Below are 16892 nucleotides of genomic sequence, written 5' to 3' on the forward strand. Positions count from 1 at the left end.
ATTGACTTGGATCAGAAGATGGACGTCCAGCTGCTTTCCAGAGAAGAACTGGCTCTGAGTGGGTGGGGGAGAAATCCCTGCATACTGAGAGACCAGAGTGATCTGTGTTGTGCATGTAGAGCAGCGGCACTGAGTTTGTCTTTTCCTTCCGAATCTCAGAATTGGTGGCAGTGGAGTGGGATTTTCTAGAAAGAGGCTGGCTCGTGGAAACATGTGGCTTGGAAAGAGAAAGGACAAAAGGGTGAGGCATGAGGAAGTGTTGATTGTTGGGTGGCTACTTGGTCACCCATGGTACAGAGTAGCAGCTGTACTTAAATCAGTCATGAAAGGTCAAAGTTGACAAAGGAACTGAGAGAGGAAGCCACCTTCCAGGATCTGGTTCACTGATGCACAAAGTAATCCAAAGGAAAAGTGAAATAGACAACCTTTGATTATTGTTTTCTGTAATAGCTAAAATGAAAGTAAAAGAGAGTGCTGGGTCAGACGTTGAAAGTAGACTGAGCTCAGATTTCAGTCTGTCTGAACGCTGGCCAGGTTCCCCAAAGTTGCTCCCTGCGGGAGTGTCCAGGTTCAAGTCCCTACATCACTCCCGATTCCATCTGCCTGCAAATGCAGACCCTGAGGAAGCAGTGATGGCTCCAGTTGGGTTCCTACCATTTCATGCAAGATAGATTGAGTTCTTGTCTCCTGGCTTGAACCCAGCCAAGTTCCAGCTGTTGCGGGTGTTTGGGGCATAAACTAGCAGATGGGCATGTACTTTCTCTCTCTTTCACTCTCTCCCTACTTCCCCCTCCTTCCGTTCCTCCCTTCTCCCTCTGTATCTCTGCCTTTCAAATAAATAAATGAATCTTTAAAAAAAGAAATGGAATGAATACAATGGACATTGAGGGGTTAAAACAAAGGTTTGGTTTAATGCAGCTCTATTGAAGGGTGGGTGGACCAGAGGAAACCCCTACTGGTTATTCAACATTATACAGCAGGCTTAACAAGTTTTCTGTATTTATCTGAGTTTGGAGAATTTGTACAAGTCAGATGTCAAAGATTATAATAAAAAACCTGATCTGGAAATGCCTGAGACAATAACAGGCAGGTGAGTCCCGATAAAGATTGACAACAGGGCCAGGGTCACTTGGTCAATCCCCTACAGGAAAGGGGACAAGATGGCCTGGGGCGGTGAAAGGAAATCCCTGGGACAAAACTGTAAGAATGTCAGGGAAGTGTCTAAACAGGCTTTCAATAAATGCTATGTCTCCTTTACCTAAGTGTTTTATGGCAATGGACAATGTGTGTCTCTGGGGAACAGTTTCTCAATCAAGTACTGCAACAACAAAGCCTGTTGATCAAGTCCTCATGGAGGCCACAGTTCAGAAAGTGAGCACAGATGGAAGGCAGACAAGGGTTTCTAGGAGGGTTGTTACACTTTAAATGGCTTCACGTGAAGTGAGTGCATCTCTTCCACCTGATTGTGGTATGGGGCTGGATGATGGAAATTTCACTGGGGGCTGCTTTCCCTCCCTAGTACTGAAAGGCAGAGGGCATGTAATGAACCCTGCAAGCAATATTAACTGGATGTGACACGTGGGAACCAGTATGATTGCACGGCCCCCAGCATGTAGAGTAAAAGCTGGGTGATGGGAGGGACAGCAGCTCTGTGTAGAATAGAAATTGGGGCTTATTACCCCTTCTGTCAGGTTCTATTTGCCTCTCAATCAGAAAACTTAATTGTAGCTTAGACAGCACCTTTCTTAGCTCCTCTAATAATGACTCTGTCCTTTGTTCTAGACCCTGTCTAGTGCACTTGGGCCTCATTCCTTCGTAATCATAACCTCTACTCTACCACCAATGGCTCTACTCCCTACCTGTGTGTACTGATGGTCCTCTTCCCCACTTAATGCTGTATAATTGTTCAGACCTGGTTAATGCCACTCTTAGGATCATTGGTTACTATCCTCACTCTGTCTTTTATGACCTTGTCTAAATAGGATCAGAGTCGGCGAACTTGGAAGGCTTCCATAGCCTTGGCAACTCATGACGACAGCCTAGGGTGGTTACTGGCACCATAAACTAGAGTGTCAATTTGTTGGGTCAACAACAGGAGTCACTGTGCACTTGCTCCTCATGTGGGATCTCTGTCCTTAATGTGCTGTCCATTGTGATTTAATGCTATAACTAGTACTCAAACAGTATGTTTCACTTTGTGTTTCTATGTGGGTGCAAGCTGTTGAAATCTTTGCTTAATATATACTAAATTGATCTTCTGAATATAAAGAGAATTGAAAATGAATCTTGATGTGAATGGAAAGGGAGAGGGAGCGGGAGAGGGGAGGGTTGTGGGTGGGAGAGAAGTTATGGGAGGGGGAAGCCACTGTAATCCATAAGCTGTACATTGGAAATTTATATTCATTAAATAAAAGTTAAAAGAAAAAGAAATTGGGGCTTATTAGAAGACCCTGTGTGTGCCTTCCAGAAATGACTTCTGGGACTAAGGACTAGGGACTTTCCAGTGAAGAGCATTATTCTGTCTTGCTTGGACTGGGCTTTGCTTAACTGGTAGAAGGAGCAAATGCTCAGATGCTACAGAAAAGTCAGGAAAAAAAATTACACAGATTGGGCAGGCAAATGTCATTTCTTCAGACCAAGGACCACACAGTACAGCCCACAGTGTGTGACAATGGGTAGGGAGATAGCTTCTTTGGAACCATGGTCAGATAAGAAGAGGAATGTGCAGTGAAAACCTTGGTCGTCTGAAATGGGGGGAGAGAAGCAGTCAAGGGCTGGCTTACTTGCCTTCCCAAGTGTGCACCCGCATGCAACAGGACAAATGGAGGAGCTTGACTGCAGAGCACTCTGCTATCCTGGTGGATCTGGGCAAGGCAGTTGAGAGGGACACTGGTATGACGATGGGATTCTTGCCAAATGAAGACGACGTGGATAATAATGACTATGTATAGTTTTCTTTATTCCCTACATCACCTAAATTTTTTTTAAATCCTTCATCTGATGCAAGGGTCATAGGACCAGGGCAACAACTGGAAGTGCTGGAAATGAGGATAATTTCTAAGAAATATATGTCAGAATTTTGTATGGGTTAGTGGTTGAACCTTCAACCCACCAGGCAAAACTGGGGATAATAGTAAGTACAGCTATAGTGTCTAGAGACTGTCTATTCAGTGTAGGAGATCCATGTACAAACCAGTAGGTGGTAGAGTGGCTTGTCCCAGCAGTGAAGACCATGCAGATCTCCCTGGGACAACTGCATCCTGTATCAGAGTGACAGTTGAGTGTCCCGGCTACTCCACTTCCCATCCAGCTTTGTGCTGTTGCAGACCCTGAGAAGCAGTGGAATTGGCTCAAGAACTTGGGTCCCTGCCATACATATGGGAGATCCTGATTGAGTCCTGGGATCCTGGCTTCAACCTGGCCCACCTCTGGCTGCTGTGGCCTTTATGGGGAGTGAACCAGTTAATAGGAAATCTTTCTCTCATTCTGCCAACCCTTTCAAAGAAATAAAACATTATAAGCAAAATGTGTACTTCCCATCTCAATGTACTTGGGTTGAATACCTGGTTCTTGTCCTGACTCCAGCCTTCTGCTCATGCAGACTCCGGGAAGTAGCAGGTAGGAGGAGGGTAGCTGCTATGCATGTGGGATATCTGCATTGTTTTCCAGGCTTCTGGTTTCAACCTGGCCCAGCACCAGCTCCTACAGGCATTTGTGGAGTGGACCCTTGAATGGAAGCTTCTCTCTCTCTCTCTCTCTCTCTCTCTCTCTCTCTTCTGTGTGTGTGTTCCTCTTTTGGCCTTCAAATAAAAAGAAAATAAATAAATAAACTTCTAAATAACTTAGTAGAATTTCATCGAGTAAAACCTTAAGAGGAAAACCAGGAAGGACTGGGATATTAAGATAGATAGATAGATAGATAGATAGATAGATAGATAGATAGAAGATAGATAAACACAGGGTTTTAACCACTGTTTTGTGACCATGTCCCTCCACACAGCAGGTAATGGAAGCTTGGATACTAGGCCATAAGGCCCTCCTCATTGCAGAGGGATCCCACCCACCCCATACCCTTAAGGAAGAAATTCTGAAGAATCTGAACTGACTGGCTTTGCTGGGTTTTCCTGCCCAGTCCCACACTGGGTCATTCACCTTCTCACCAATCACATGTCACATTTCAACACAGTATCTATGCTTCAGTCACAACTATGCAACAATTCTTGTAAATCCAGGCAACAAAATCTCCATAAGGAGAGGATCAAAAGACCTTCCAGAGAGCTAAATGCACAAGCGTTCCTGGAGGCCACAGCTCTGCAAACGTCTCAGCCTTTGCCTCTCTTTTGCTGCATTCTTTGTAAACTCCTCTCTATAAACTGACAGACCTGTTTCCCCAAGCTCCGCAAGCTGCTCAAGTAACTTCACCAAGCCCAAGGAGAGATTCTGGGATCCCCGGTTAAGAGGGAGGGAGTCAGAAGCACAGGTAAAACAACAGGGGCTTGTGTTGGGCATCTGAGGCTGGCGGGGAGGGGCCCTGAGCCCTCAGCCTGTGGCATGTGATGCTGCATCCAGGGACCCGGAGTCAGAACAGACTTGGACTAGAGCATACCCAGCTGGTGTCTGCAGCAGAACTGACTCCTTGCTGCGTGGCTTAGGGAATTCCCTGCACATTCTGAGGTCACAGAAGCAACCTGTGCTGTGAGTGTGTAGTAGGAGAACTGAAGCTGAGCTCCTCCTTCGCATTATAGGGACAGAAGAAGTTTCTGTGACCTTGTGCCAATGTGACCTCTCTTTTTAGCCTTCTCCAGGGTTCCCCCAGTAACCAGATCTTCAGGCTGGTGATTCCTGGTTCCTAGCACCGCTTTCTTGTATCCACGAATGGCCATGACTGGCTGGAGCTGCCTGGTGACAGGAGCAGGAGGGTTTCTGGGTCAGAGGATCGTCCACCTGCTGGTCCAGGAGAAGGGGCTGCAGGAGATCAGGATCCTGGACAAGGTCTTCCAGCCTGAAGTGAAGGAGGAATTTTCAAGTAAGTGAACGCGAGCCTTGGGTGTTGAGGCTCCACTGTATGATCTGTGTGGGTGCAGGGAGGGGATCCTTGCCTCGCAAATCAAGAGAAGTTGTAGCACAACCAAGGCTAACCTCATGTCCACAGTCATCAGAAAGGAAATCCCAGCAGGCACAGTAGGAAAGACCCTGGAGTCAGTGTAGGAGACAGGAACATGGCTGCATCCAGGGCCAGAGGGACGGTCTGCAGGCCAGCACTTCCACCTCTAGTCCTCTCTTCTCATGGAGAAATTCACACATCACTGCCTTCCTGTGTTCACAACTCCCATGCTCATGAGGATTTCTGACTTGGCACTCACTGTGCACACCTGCAAGGACCAACAGCCTGGAGGTCTCAGCAGTGGGTCCCTGCCTCTCCCAACTGCCCTGGGTTCCGCTTATTTCTGTTTTGCTTTTGTGGTTCACACGGCGTTTGCAGGGAAGGCAAAATAAAGGGAAGTGAGGTAGAACTCAGTGTTGGGGGTGGGAGTTCAGAGAGAGCAGGAGCAAATCCCATTAAGTTGGCAGGTACAAATCCCATCTTACTAGTTGAAGTGATCAGTTTAAGTTCACAATGGATCATTAAGATAGGGTTAAGTGTCAAAGGGATCACATAAATAAGACCAGTGTCTACTAATAATAATTGATAGAACTAAAAAGGAGAGAATGATCCAAGATGGGAAGCAGGATAAACACAAGACTCATAGAATGGCAAATGCCCTAACAGCATTCTGGCCTCAGAATCAGCCCTTAAAGCATTTGGATCTGGCTAAAAAGCCCATGAGAGTTTCTCAGTCATGGAAAGGCAAGACATTGAGGAAAAAAAATGACCTAAATGAAAGATCTCTGTGAATGAGATCCCAGTGGAAAGAACAGGCCATCAAAGAGGGGATGCCTTTCTCTGAAGGGAGGAGAGAACTTCCACTGTGATTATGGCCTTGTTTAAATAAGGTCAGAGTTTGTGAACTCAAGAGGCTTCCATTGCCTTGGCAGCTCAAGACAAGAGCCTCGGGTGATTACTGACGTCATAAATAAGAGTGTCAAATGTTAAATCAACAAACAGGAGTCACTGTGCACTTACTCCCCATGTAGGAGCTCAGTCCTTAATGTGTTGGACTATGAGAATTAACGGCAAAAATAGTCTTCAAACAGTACTTTATACTTTGTGTGTCTGTGTGGGTGCAAACTGTTGAAATCTTTATTTAGTATGTACTAAGTTGATCGTCTCTATATAAAAATAATTGAAAATGAACCTTAATGAAGAATGGGATGGGAGAGGGAGTAGGAGATGGGATGGTTTGTGGGTGGGAGCGTGGTTGGGGGGGGGGGGGAAACCGCTGTAATCCAAAAATTGTACTTTCAAAATTAATATTTATTAAATTAAAGTTTTCTAAAAACAGAGAGAGAGAGAGAGAGAGAGCAAGAGCACAAGTGTGCAGGACCCAGACTGAGAGACAGAACAGCCTGGATGCGCCTGCCCTGGATTTCTTGTGCATGTCTTTCTGTCCATTTCTCTGCTCCTCTGCACCACAAGAAAGGGACTTCAGAAGTGGCTGGAGCAGCTCACCATTCCTTTCCCAACTTGCTGCCCTGGGGCAAAGCCAGGAGCTGGCTGGCTGGTGACTTCTCCACACGTCCCCTCCTAGAACCTCTACGTAACAACTCTGTGGGGAACATAGCAAGGGGCGATTACCCATCTGGATAATGAGGACTTCGAGGTCCAGGCAGACAGGGGGCCTTGCATGGGACCCCGGGTTGATGAGGAGCACAGCTCAGACTAGAATCCCAGCACATGGCCCTGGGACTGCCTCCTGGCAAAGTGAATCTTCAGTCTCTCCCGTGGCGCTGCTGGTTGCCACAAACCAGTTTCCTATCTCTCTCTCTCTCCAGCCCCTAGGCTCTGGCTGTCCATGTGTAGCCACTGGCTGCCCTGAGACCCCTGCACTGCACACACATAGCTCTCTGCATGTAGACTCACTTGCTCCTGGGAAGAACCCTAGGAGGGGAAACATCCTCCCCTAAGATGGGACAGACACAGAGAAGTACATGAACTTAGGCAAGTTCCCATAGCTAGAAGATGGACTGCAGCCCTGGTGGTTCTGCTGCAGCCAGACTAATAGCCTCTCCCTGGGCCTCCTTCTACCTCCGGTTCACACCTGAAGAGCAATTGCTAACTCAGTCTGCATGAACCACTTCCCAAGTGCCCAGTGCTGGGAGAAGAAGGGAGCTCTGGCTCCATCAGCAACACACCCAAAGTGCCCGCTCCTGAACTCCCCAGGTTCCTGGAACGCATGGGGTGAGGCCCATTTCTCTTTGAGCCAGTGTCTGAAGTCAGCACAGCAAGGGAGGAGGGCTCAGAGGTGGAGACCATCAGAGAGAACCCACTCCCAGGAGTCCCAGCTCCTTCCTGCAGCCTCTTCCCTATCTTCCTTGTCTTCAGGACCGGCCCAGAGACTCCTGACAAAGGAAAGGGGCTGGATGTAGACAGAATTCATTGGCTCCTAGAGAGAAGAACTGGCTGTGGTTGCATCCCAACTCGGATGCAACCTGAGTTTGCATCCCTGAGTCTGCTCCCTGAGTTTGTCCTTCTCCATTTCTCTCTCACTGTCATTCTTCTTGATTTTAGCTTTAACAATTTTTATTAACATTAGGGCTCGCACATCTTATGGAGTACAGTGCCATGTTTCAACGCATGTGTACAGCATACACTGATCTCATCAGGAAAGTATAGCATTTTCATTGCCTTTTTTTATTTATAAAAGGAACTTTCCAAGTCCTCTCTTCCAGCTCTTTATACAATATTTAATACATTGGTATGAACTGTTTGCCCCCACTGGGCTGTGGAACACTACAACTTGTTCATTGCCTCTGTGTTTCGGCACCCATTATCCAATCTCCCTATATCCCTACCCCTTATCCTTCCCAGCCTCGAGGAATCAGTCTGACGCTTTCAATTTCCACAAATAAGACAGGACATATGATATTCATCATTGGATCACACTTATCACTTAAAATAATAACCTTCAATTCCATCGATTTTGCCACAAATGTCGCGATGTCATTCTTATGCTTAATAATCCCTTGTACGTTTATACATGTTTTCTTTATCCATTCATCCATGAATGATGGACACATGTCTTGTCTGTCATGAATTGTACTGTAAGGAACACTGGAATGCAGTTATCCTTGATACACTGATCTCATTTCCTTCAGCTCTCTGCCCAGAAGTGGGATAGCTGAGTCATTTGCTAGATCTGCTTTTAGTTTGTTGAGGAAACTCCATCCTTTTCTCCATAATAACTGCACTAATTTACCTTCTACCAAGAGTGTATAGGGTTTCATTTTCCCTATAGCCTTGCCAACATTTGTTATTTTCTGTCTCTTCGATGTTAGTGATTACTTGAGTGGGATGATATTTCACTGTGGCTTTTATTTGCATTTTCCTGATGGTTAATAATATTGAGCATTTGCCTCATGCATTTGTTGATCATTTGTTTATCTTCTTTGGAGAAACATAAGCTCAGAATCTTTTGTCTATTTCATAACTGGACTGTTTGGTGCTTTGTGTTGAGTTTTTTGAGTTACTCATGTATTCTGTATATTAATCCTTTCTCAAGTGAAGAGTTTGAAAATATTTTCTGCTATATATACTGCTGGTTCCCCCTTCACTCTGCTGATTGTTTCCTATGCTTTGTGGATGCTGCTTAGTTTGTTATAAGCCCACGTGACTGTTTTTGTTGCCTGTGCTTTTTGGGGTCACACTTGAAACATAGTTGCCGGGACCAATGTCTGCAAGTATTCCCTTACAATGCTTCTAGCAGTGGTTGTTACAGGTCTTACATTTAGATCTTTGATCCGACATGATTTGACTTTTGTATAAGGTGAGATATAGCACCTAGTTTCTTGATTCTGCCTATGAATATCCAGTTGCTCTGCCACTGCTTAGTGAAGACGCTGTCCTTCCTCCAATGTATGCTTTCGCTGCCTTTTTGAAAATCAGTTGCCTATATATACATGTATCTCTGGGTCCTCTATTCTGTCCCATTCATCGATGTATGTTTTCTTCAAGCAAATGCATATTATTTTGGCCACAGTGATTTTCTAGTATGTTTTGAAGTCAGTTAGCGTGATGCTCACAGCTTTGCTTCTTTCCTTCAGGATTGTTCTGGGTTTTCCGAGATTTTTGGGCTTTCATATGAATTTGAGAATGTTTTTCCTTTTTTGAGCTCTATGCAAAATGTTGTCGTTGGTATTTTGATGAGGATTGCACTGAATCTGTAAACTGCTACACACAGTATGCACAACTTACGCATTAATTCTCAGGGCCGACACTGTACTGCAGCAGTTTAGGCTGCCGCTTGAAAACCAGCACCCCACAGCAGATTCCTGACTCAGGTCCCAGCTACGTGCTTTCTATTCAGCGTCCTGTTTTGCTCCTGATAAAGCAGAAGAGGGCCCAGTATTTGGCCCCTGCCACCTAAGTGGGAGACCAGGATGGAGTTCCTGACTTCTGGCTTCAGCTTGGCCCAGACCTGAGTGTTGCGGCCATTTGAGAAGTGAACAAACAGATGGACGTTCTCTCTCTCTTTCTCTCTGCCTTTCTTTCTTTCTTTTTTTAAAAGATTTTCTTTATTTATTTGAGAGGTAGAGTTACAGACAGTGAGAGGGAGAGACAGAGAGAAAGGTCTTCCAGCCACTGGTTCACTCCCCAAATGGCCGCAACAGCTTGAGCTATGCCGATTAAAAGCCAGGAGCCAGGAGCTTCTTCTGGGTCTCCCATATGGGTGTACGGGCCCTAGCACTTGGGCCATCCTCCACTGCACTCCCAGGCCACAGCAGAGAGCTGGACGGGAAGAGGAGCAGCCAGGACTAGAACCAGCGCTTATATGGGATGCCAGCGCCGCAAGCAGAGGATCAATCTACTGTGCCACAGTGCCAGGCCCTCTCTCTGCCTTTCAAAGAATTAAATGAATTAAATATTTTTTTAAAAGTAATATTTTCTTCCAATCTAAAAACATAAGATGTCTTCCAATTTCTCTTTTTTAAAATTTCTTTCACTAGTGCTTTATAATTTTCATTGTAGAGATCTTTCACATTCTTCTTTAATTTTATTCCAAGGGATTTTATTTATTTTTGTAACTGTAGTGAAGCAGATTTCTCTTATATTTCTTCTTCAGTATTTTTGCTATTGGTGTATAAAAATGCTATTGTCTTATGTGTATTGATTTTGTGTCCTACAATTTTATTGAAGTGGCTTATCATTACTAACAGTCTTTTGATGGCTTTTCTTTTTTTAAAGATTTATTTATTTATTTACTTGAAAGTCTGAGTTACACAGAGAGAGAAGGAAAGGGAGAGAGAGAGAGAGAGAGAGAGAGAGAGAGAGATCTGAACCATACCTGCACCCCTGGTACAAATTCAAGGTGATCAAAGTGAATTGTCTTTTTGTATGTGCTGTTGGATTCAATCTACTAGTATTTTGTTGAGAACTTTAGCATCTGTATTCATCACAGATACTGGTCTATACATTTTGTTACCATTGTGACCTTGTCCAGTTTGAGGATCAAGGTAATGCTGGCTTGTAAAATGAGTTTGCTAGGATTCCTGCCCTTTGATTTTTTTAACTAGTACAACAAGAATTTGCATTATTTCTTCCTTCATAGTTGGGTGGAAACCAACTACTAATATAATAGCTAGGTGTGAAACAATCGAGTCCTGTCTTTTTATTCTTAAAACTTCTTATCATTCATTCATCCCCTTACTAATTGTTGGTCCTTTTAGGTTTCTATGTCTCCATGGTCCTATTTTGGAAAGTTCTATACACCAGACATGTGGCCATTTATTCTAGGTTTTTCAGTTTGATGGTATATACTCGTTCATTCTCTTCCTATTCCTCTGCCTTAATTGTCAATGTCAGTTAAATAGATTCACCCTTACTCTGCCTCAGAAAAGCTGATTCTAAACAGCCAGTCCTACATGTGAGATGTAGGGAAAGTGAGCGATGGTCGGAGGCAGGCAGGCAGGTTCAAGTCTGCACTACAAGCACGACCTTGGTCTGTCTCATCCTCAGTCCCCTCACCACTAAGGGCTAATCAAAATAACTATAGCCTTAAACAGGCACAATAAGCCCCTTCATGCTTGCTCCTTTCCTCTCAGCCTGTATCCTCTGAGTACCAGGACTTGTCCAGAGGAGGATGAAATGAACATGTTGGGTATCTCCTCTGCTGCCAACACTGTAACCCTGCTTGGGTCCTCCTTGTCTGAGCTTTCCATGGACATTCTGCATAGTCTCAGGATCACCTTGCTTCTCTTACACCCCCAGACCAGTCCATTTGACATTCTGAAGCCAAAGTTAACTTCCTACCTGCCAACTGTACCTCTACTTTTCCTCCTATTCCAAATAAACATGCAATTTCCTACTCCCCACAGAGTTAAATTCAGATTCTTTCCTCTTACATCCCACTCTGTACACCACCCCCTCTCCTTAATTAACTTAATGAATTTCCCCTCACTCTATTTAATGACATTTATGTTCCAGCCACACTTAGCTCCCTGCTCAGATTTCTTTTCTGGAATGACATGGAGTGGAAACAGATGCTTGCTCATACCCATGCTGCACATCCAAATTTCTGTGTCTTTGTTGACTTGTACCAAGTGTGTTTGAGTGTGGGGGTGGAGAATGAGACCCCTGAGCACCATGCCTCCACTGTAACTGTCCTTGAAGACCTAGGGAAATGCCACCTTTACCAGGAAGCTTCTTGCACAGTCCAGAGAGCTTCCCAATGACCTGCCTTCTGTTCACACAGAGCTCCAGAACAAGACCAAGCTGACCATGCTGGAAGGAGACATTCTGGATGAACAGTGCCTCAACACAGCCTGCCAGGGCGTCTCTGCTGTCATCCACACTGCCTGTGTCATTGACGTCACAGGTGTCATTCACCGAGACACCATTATAGATGTCAATCTGAAAGGTAAGGGTAGCCTGGGGAGGAGATGGAGCAGGTGAGAAGGTGAGGGAGAGAAATGGGACAGAAAAGGAAGAGAAGCTCCCATGTCGGGCACCTACGGTGCTCTGGAATAGGTGACTTTGCTTCTCACTCCCAACTGAAAGAGCTCAAGACTGTTATCCTCAGTGTTTTAGATGAGGATACTAGGGCTCAGAGAGAGCAAGTGATGTGGCAGTGCCTCCAGATAGTAAATAAGAAGCGAGACTACCAACTGACATCTATCTGGCCCAAGGGCCAGGAATGCTCTTCTTTTACTGTGACAACCAAAGTTAATAAAAAGCCAACCCTAGCACTTGAAATCCAACCATCCCATGCCCTCCCACGTCCTCTAGGTCAGAACCAAACTTTGAAGGTGCTTCCTTGGCCATCCTTTTAGCCCTTCTGTGGGGAATCAGAGGACGCTGCCAGGATTTCCTGCCCACATCAAAGATGTACTCTGGGATCTCTTGTTGTGGCACAGCAGGTTAAGCTGCCAATTACAATACCAACATCCTATGTCACAATGCCACTTCGAGTCCCTGCTGCTCTACTTCTGATCCAGCTCCTTGCTAATGCACCTAGGAAGGCAACTGATGGTGGTCCAAATGTCTTGGCCCCTGTGACCCTGTGGGAGACCTGGATGGAGTTTGAGGCTCCCAACTTTGACAATTGGAGATTGAACCAGTGGATGGAGGATATGTGTGTGTGTGTGTGTGTGTGAGAGACACTCTGCCTTTCAAATAAGTAAGTCTAAAACAACAAAAACAAAGAAAATAAACTGCCCTCAAGAGAACTAGCAAGCAATCCACAGAGGTCCACCAGGACAGAACGAAACAACATGTGTCTTCCTATAACATTTCCTTAACCACAGCTTCCTACTGCCCCACTGAGGAGCTAAGCAGCTCTAACCAGGTCCTCAAAGACACACTCATTAGACCATCAGCCAAAAAGCCTTGGAGTTTCTCTCTGAAGTGTGGCTTCCCAACTGACTTGAAATCTAGACACAAAACCCAAGCTCACAGCTGTTGACATCATCCCTTTATCCCCTGGAAAACAACTCTTCATTTGATCTCTTTTTTTTAAAGATTTATTTACTTGCTTGAAAGTCAGAGTTACACAGAGAGAGAAGGAGAGGCAGAGAGAGAAAGAGAGGTCTTCCATCTGCTGGTTTACTCCCCAATTGGCCCCACTAACCGGAGATGTACCGATCCGAAGCCAGGAGCCGGGAGCTTCTTCCAGGTCTCCCACGTGGGTGCAGGGGCCCAAGGTCTTGGGCCATCCTTTACTGCCCTCCCAGGCCATAGCAGAGAGCTGGATCAGAAGTGGAGCAGCCAGGTCTCCAATCAGCGCCCATATGGGATGCTGGCACTTCAGGCCAGGGTGTTAACCCTCTGCGCCACAGCACTGACCCCTCTTCATTTGATCTTAGCCAAAAGGCTGAGATGTAGTGGAAACTGCTTTGCAAGCACCACAATCAGTCAAACGCTGGCCCTCTGTCCTCCCTGCCTCGACCTCCAAATTTCCTCTACTCACTGACTCCAGCTCTAGAGCAACTAAGCGCTTGGGGGCTTAGCACCAGCTAGAAAAGGTCCTATGCTGGTATCTGCTTAACAACACCACTATCTGCTCCCACACCATGACGACTGCACAAGGAGACCACTTTTCAGGGTTTTGTCACTGCTGTCCACAGCTCCCCATGTAGGGGATGTGAAAAGGAAGAGAAAACAATGACAGTCACTTTGCTATACCAATTAGCACTGCCGCCTGAGAAAATATTTTACAATGATGGCCATTTCCACCCTAGGTAAACCAGTCCCAAGTTTTCTCTTGCACTGACTTACATTGTTAAAAACAACGAAAAATTGAAAAGGGAGTCTCTCACTAGAAAATCTTATTGCACGATCTTGAGGGAGCAAAGGCGCCACACCACATTCATACATGTGACCACATACACAGACACACACACATACACGAAGAATGACTCTTTGGCCCAGATGTCCTTCTTCTTCAAGGGTAGGCTCAGCTGTGAGCTTCATTCTGCACAGCCACAGGGATGCCACATCACCCTCCCATTACATGGATCACCAGTAGGGGGCGAAAGCTTCCAACCACCTGGCTCAAAAGAGAGGCCAGTGCAGTGCTCTGGGTACTATGTAATAGGAAAGTTTATCACCCCCAGTGTCCACAAAGAGGTGCACAGGGCCATAGCCAAAATTAGGCGCCAACTTTTCAGGGAACACACAAACACAGTCTGAGCCTCCAGCATCATCCCACAATGCATGAACCCTTTCTGCAGGGACCTAAAGAACGGTCCTGGTGACCAAGTGTTCACTGGTCTATGAGAAAAACACAATCACTTGAAGTCCATTGAAGAGTGCATGTCACCAGTGCACAATGGGGTGGGTGTGAGTGTGATGGGAATCAGGCAGTGTCCTTGGGTGGCTGAAGGTCAGGATGCTCCGTAATCGGAAAGTGGGGCCTTCTGATTTGTTGGATTTGGAGCAACAAGGCCTTCATGAGATGGTAGGAACGATAAATGAGGATTCTCTTCTGGATGCCCTCACTTGTAAACATATAAACTGGCAATGCTACATTTTTCCAAAATTAAAATATACCAAAAAATTAACACACACACACATACAAATAGGGAAATGAAAAACAAGTCTAGAAATCCATGCTCTGCACAGTGCCCATGTAGTTCTCAGGTTTGGGGAGTTCCCGTGGCTGCAGAATGGACACATCACATCCACAATCCAGGAATGACATCCTCTGGAATTAGAACAACAAGCTCCCTCACTGGGTGTGGACAGGGAGTGAATGTGACCACAAGAGTCAGAGCACTTGGGTTTATTTCCTGATAACGACAGCTCGTTCCCCATGGCAGGTACCCAGCTCCTGTTGCAGGCCTGTGTCCAAGCCAGTGTGCCGATCTTCATCTACACCAGCTCAGTGGAAGTAGCTGGACCCAACTCGTACAAGGAGATCATCAGGAATGGCCACGAGGCAGAACACCACGAAAGTACATGGTCTGTTCCGTACCCATACAGCAAAAAGTTGGCTGAGAAGTCAGTGCTGGCAGCCAATGGGTACACTCTTAAAAATGGTGGCACCTTGTACACTTGTGCCTTAAGGCCCATGTACATCTATGGGGAAGGAAGCAGATTTCTTGCCCGAATTATAAATAGGTCCCTGGAGAACAAAGGGATCCTGGAAAGTACCAGCAAGTTCTCCACAGTCAACCCAGTCTATGTGGGCAACGTGGCATGGGCTCACATTCTGGCCGCGAGGGCACTACGGGATCCCAAGAAGGCCCCAAGCATCCGAGGACAGTTCTACTACATCTCAGATGACACCCCTCACCAGAGCTATGACAACCTCAACTACACCCTGAGCCAAAAGTGGGGCCTCTGCCTGGATCCCAGACCGAGCCTCCCGCTACCTCTGCAGTACTGGCTCAGCTTCCTGCTGGAAGCAGTGAGCTTCCTGTTGACCCCAATTTACAAATATCGACCCCCCTTCAACCGCTACTTGGTGACATTATCCAACAGTGTGTTCACCTTCTCCTACAAGAAAGCTCAGCAAGATCTGGGGTATGAGCCCCTCTTCAGTTGGGAGGAAGCCAAGCAGAGGACCATGGAGTGGATTGGTTCCCTGGTGGAACAGCACAGGGAGACCCTGAAGACCAAGACCCAGTGATCTGAGGACGTCAGGAACGTGCACGTGCTCTTCTTTGGCCAGTTCTGCACGGTGTGCCCCTCTGACTCCATCAGATAGTAGCATGCACACAACCCGGGTCCTCCTGCCCCCTTTCACTCAGTGGCTGACTTGCTGTCCTCCTCTGGCCATCACAAACCTTCCCAGTCAACCCCAATCTGAAGCTCAATGACTTCACCACGCAGCACAGGACACGCAAGCTGATTTGCTTCAGCTGCTTTTCCAAAGTCTCAGGTGCTGGTTCTCGATGAATGGGGTCCTTTTCGACAACACAGCTTAGCCTATTAATTTGATTTCCATCTTACTGCCAAAGCATTGCTTTTATAATCAAACTACTAATCCTATACATGGCTTAATGAAAAGAACAATAAATGATTTACGCCTCAGGTGGAACAGATGTGGTTTCTGTGACATGCACTTGCCCATTTTCCCGGCCATTATCAGCAATTGCATGCCCCAGGAAAGAAGAGGAGCTGGGAACTGCAGTGGGCAGAGTGGGGACAGGTCAGGAGCAGGGAGCTAAGACCTACTAGGCTTCCTCATGGTCTCCATGACTGACATGCATGTCCCCATTTTGTCCTCGCTGCAAATCCCTTCTATTTCCTCTGTTCTTGGTGAGGTTCATCAGCTGGTTGCTGGGCCAGTTCACCAAGGAGACTGCCTGAAAGCCCCATTTTGCCTGAATCATGCAGCTGGACTGGGGTTTGCCATGGAGCAGCACAGCTCAGGAGCACAGAGCACTGATCTTCAGGGACCCCCCACTTCATGGGACGCCTCCTCTTGACGATTCCTATGCCCTAGGCTTTTGGACCTGTAGACTCCCTGGGCATGTGGGTGGGAGCATCTGGGAACTCGCCCTCCTTACGTAATAGCCCCGGGCAGGAGAGAGACAGCAAGGAAGCTCCCAGCCTCCAGCTCCAGTGACGACAACTTGACGTTCTCTTAACACACCAGCACAGACACGTTTGCCCAACCGCTGTGTCATAACCTGGAATTGTGACCTTTCCACTCACACAATTTAGCCACCACATGAATTCCCAGGAGAAATCAGAACAGAGTAGTAAATTCCCTTAATAATTGACCAGCTATTCACACAACATGGAGCTGTGTCTTTCTCCACAGTTCCAACGTCAGTCTCCCCGTTCTCCT

At 46.3% G+C, this 16892-nt stretch overlaps 1 protein-coding gene across 1 annotated transcript; it reads left to right on the plus strand.

The window, feature by feature from the left end:
• The first annotated feature begins 4881 nt into the window (after window positions 1-4881).
• LOC133760107 (3 beta-hydroxysteroid dehydrogenase/Delta 5-->4-isomerase type 1-like) lies at window positions 4882-15725 on the plus strand. The gene is made up of 3 exons (XM_062192074.1): window positions 4882-5026; window positions 11850-12014; window positions 14914-15725. The coding sequence occupies exons 1-3, from the start codon at window positions 4882-4884 to the stop codon at window positions 15723-15725; spliced, it is 1122 nt and encodes a 373-aa protein (XP_062048058.1).
• The last annotated feature ends 1167 nt before the right edge of the window (window positions 15726-16892 follow it).

The sequence above is a fragment of the Lepus europaeus genome, chromosome 5 (assembly GCF_033115175.1).
Source record: "Lepus europaeus isolate LE1 chromosome 5, mLepTim1.pri, whole genome shotgun sequence".
NCBI classification, from domain to species: Eukaryota; Metazoa; Chordata; class Mammalia; order Lagomorpha; family Leporidae; genus Lepus; species Lepus europaeus.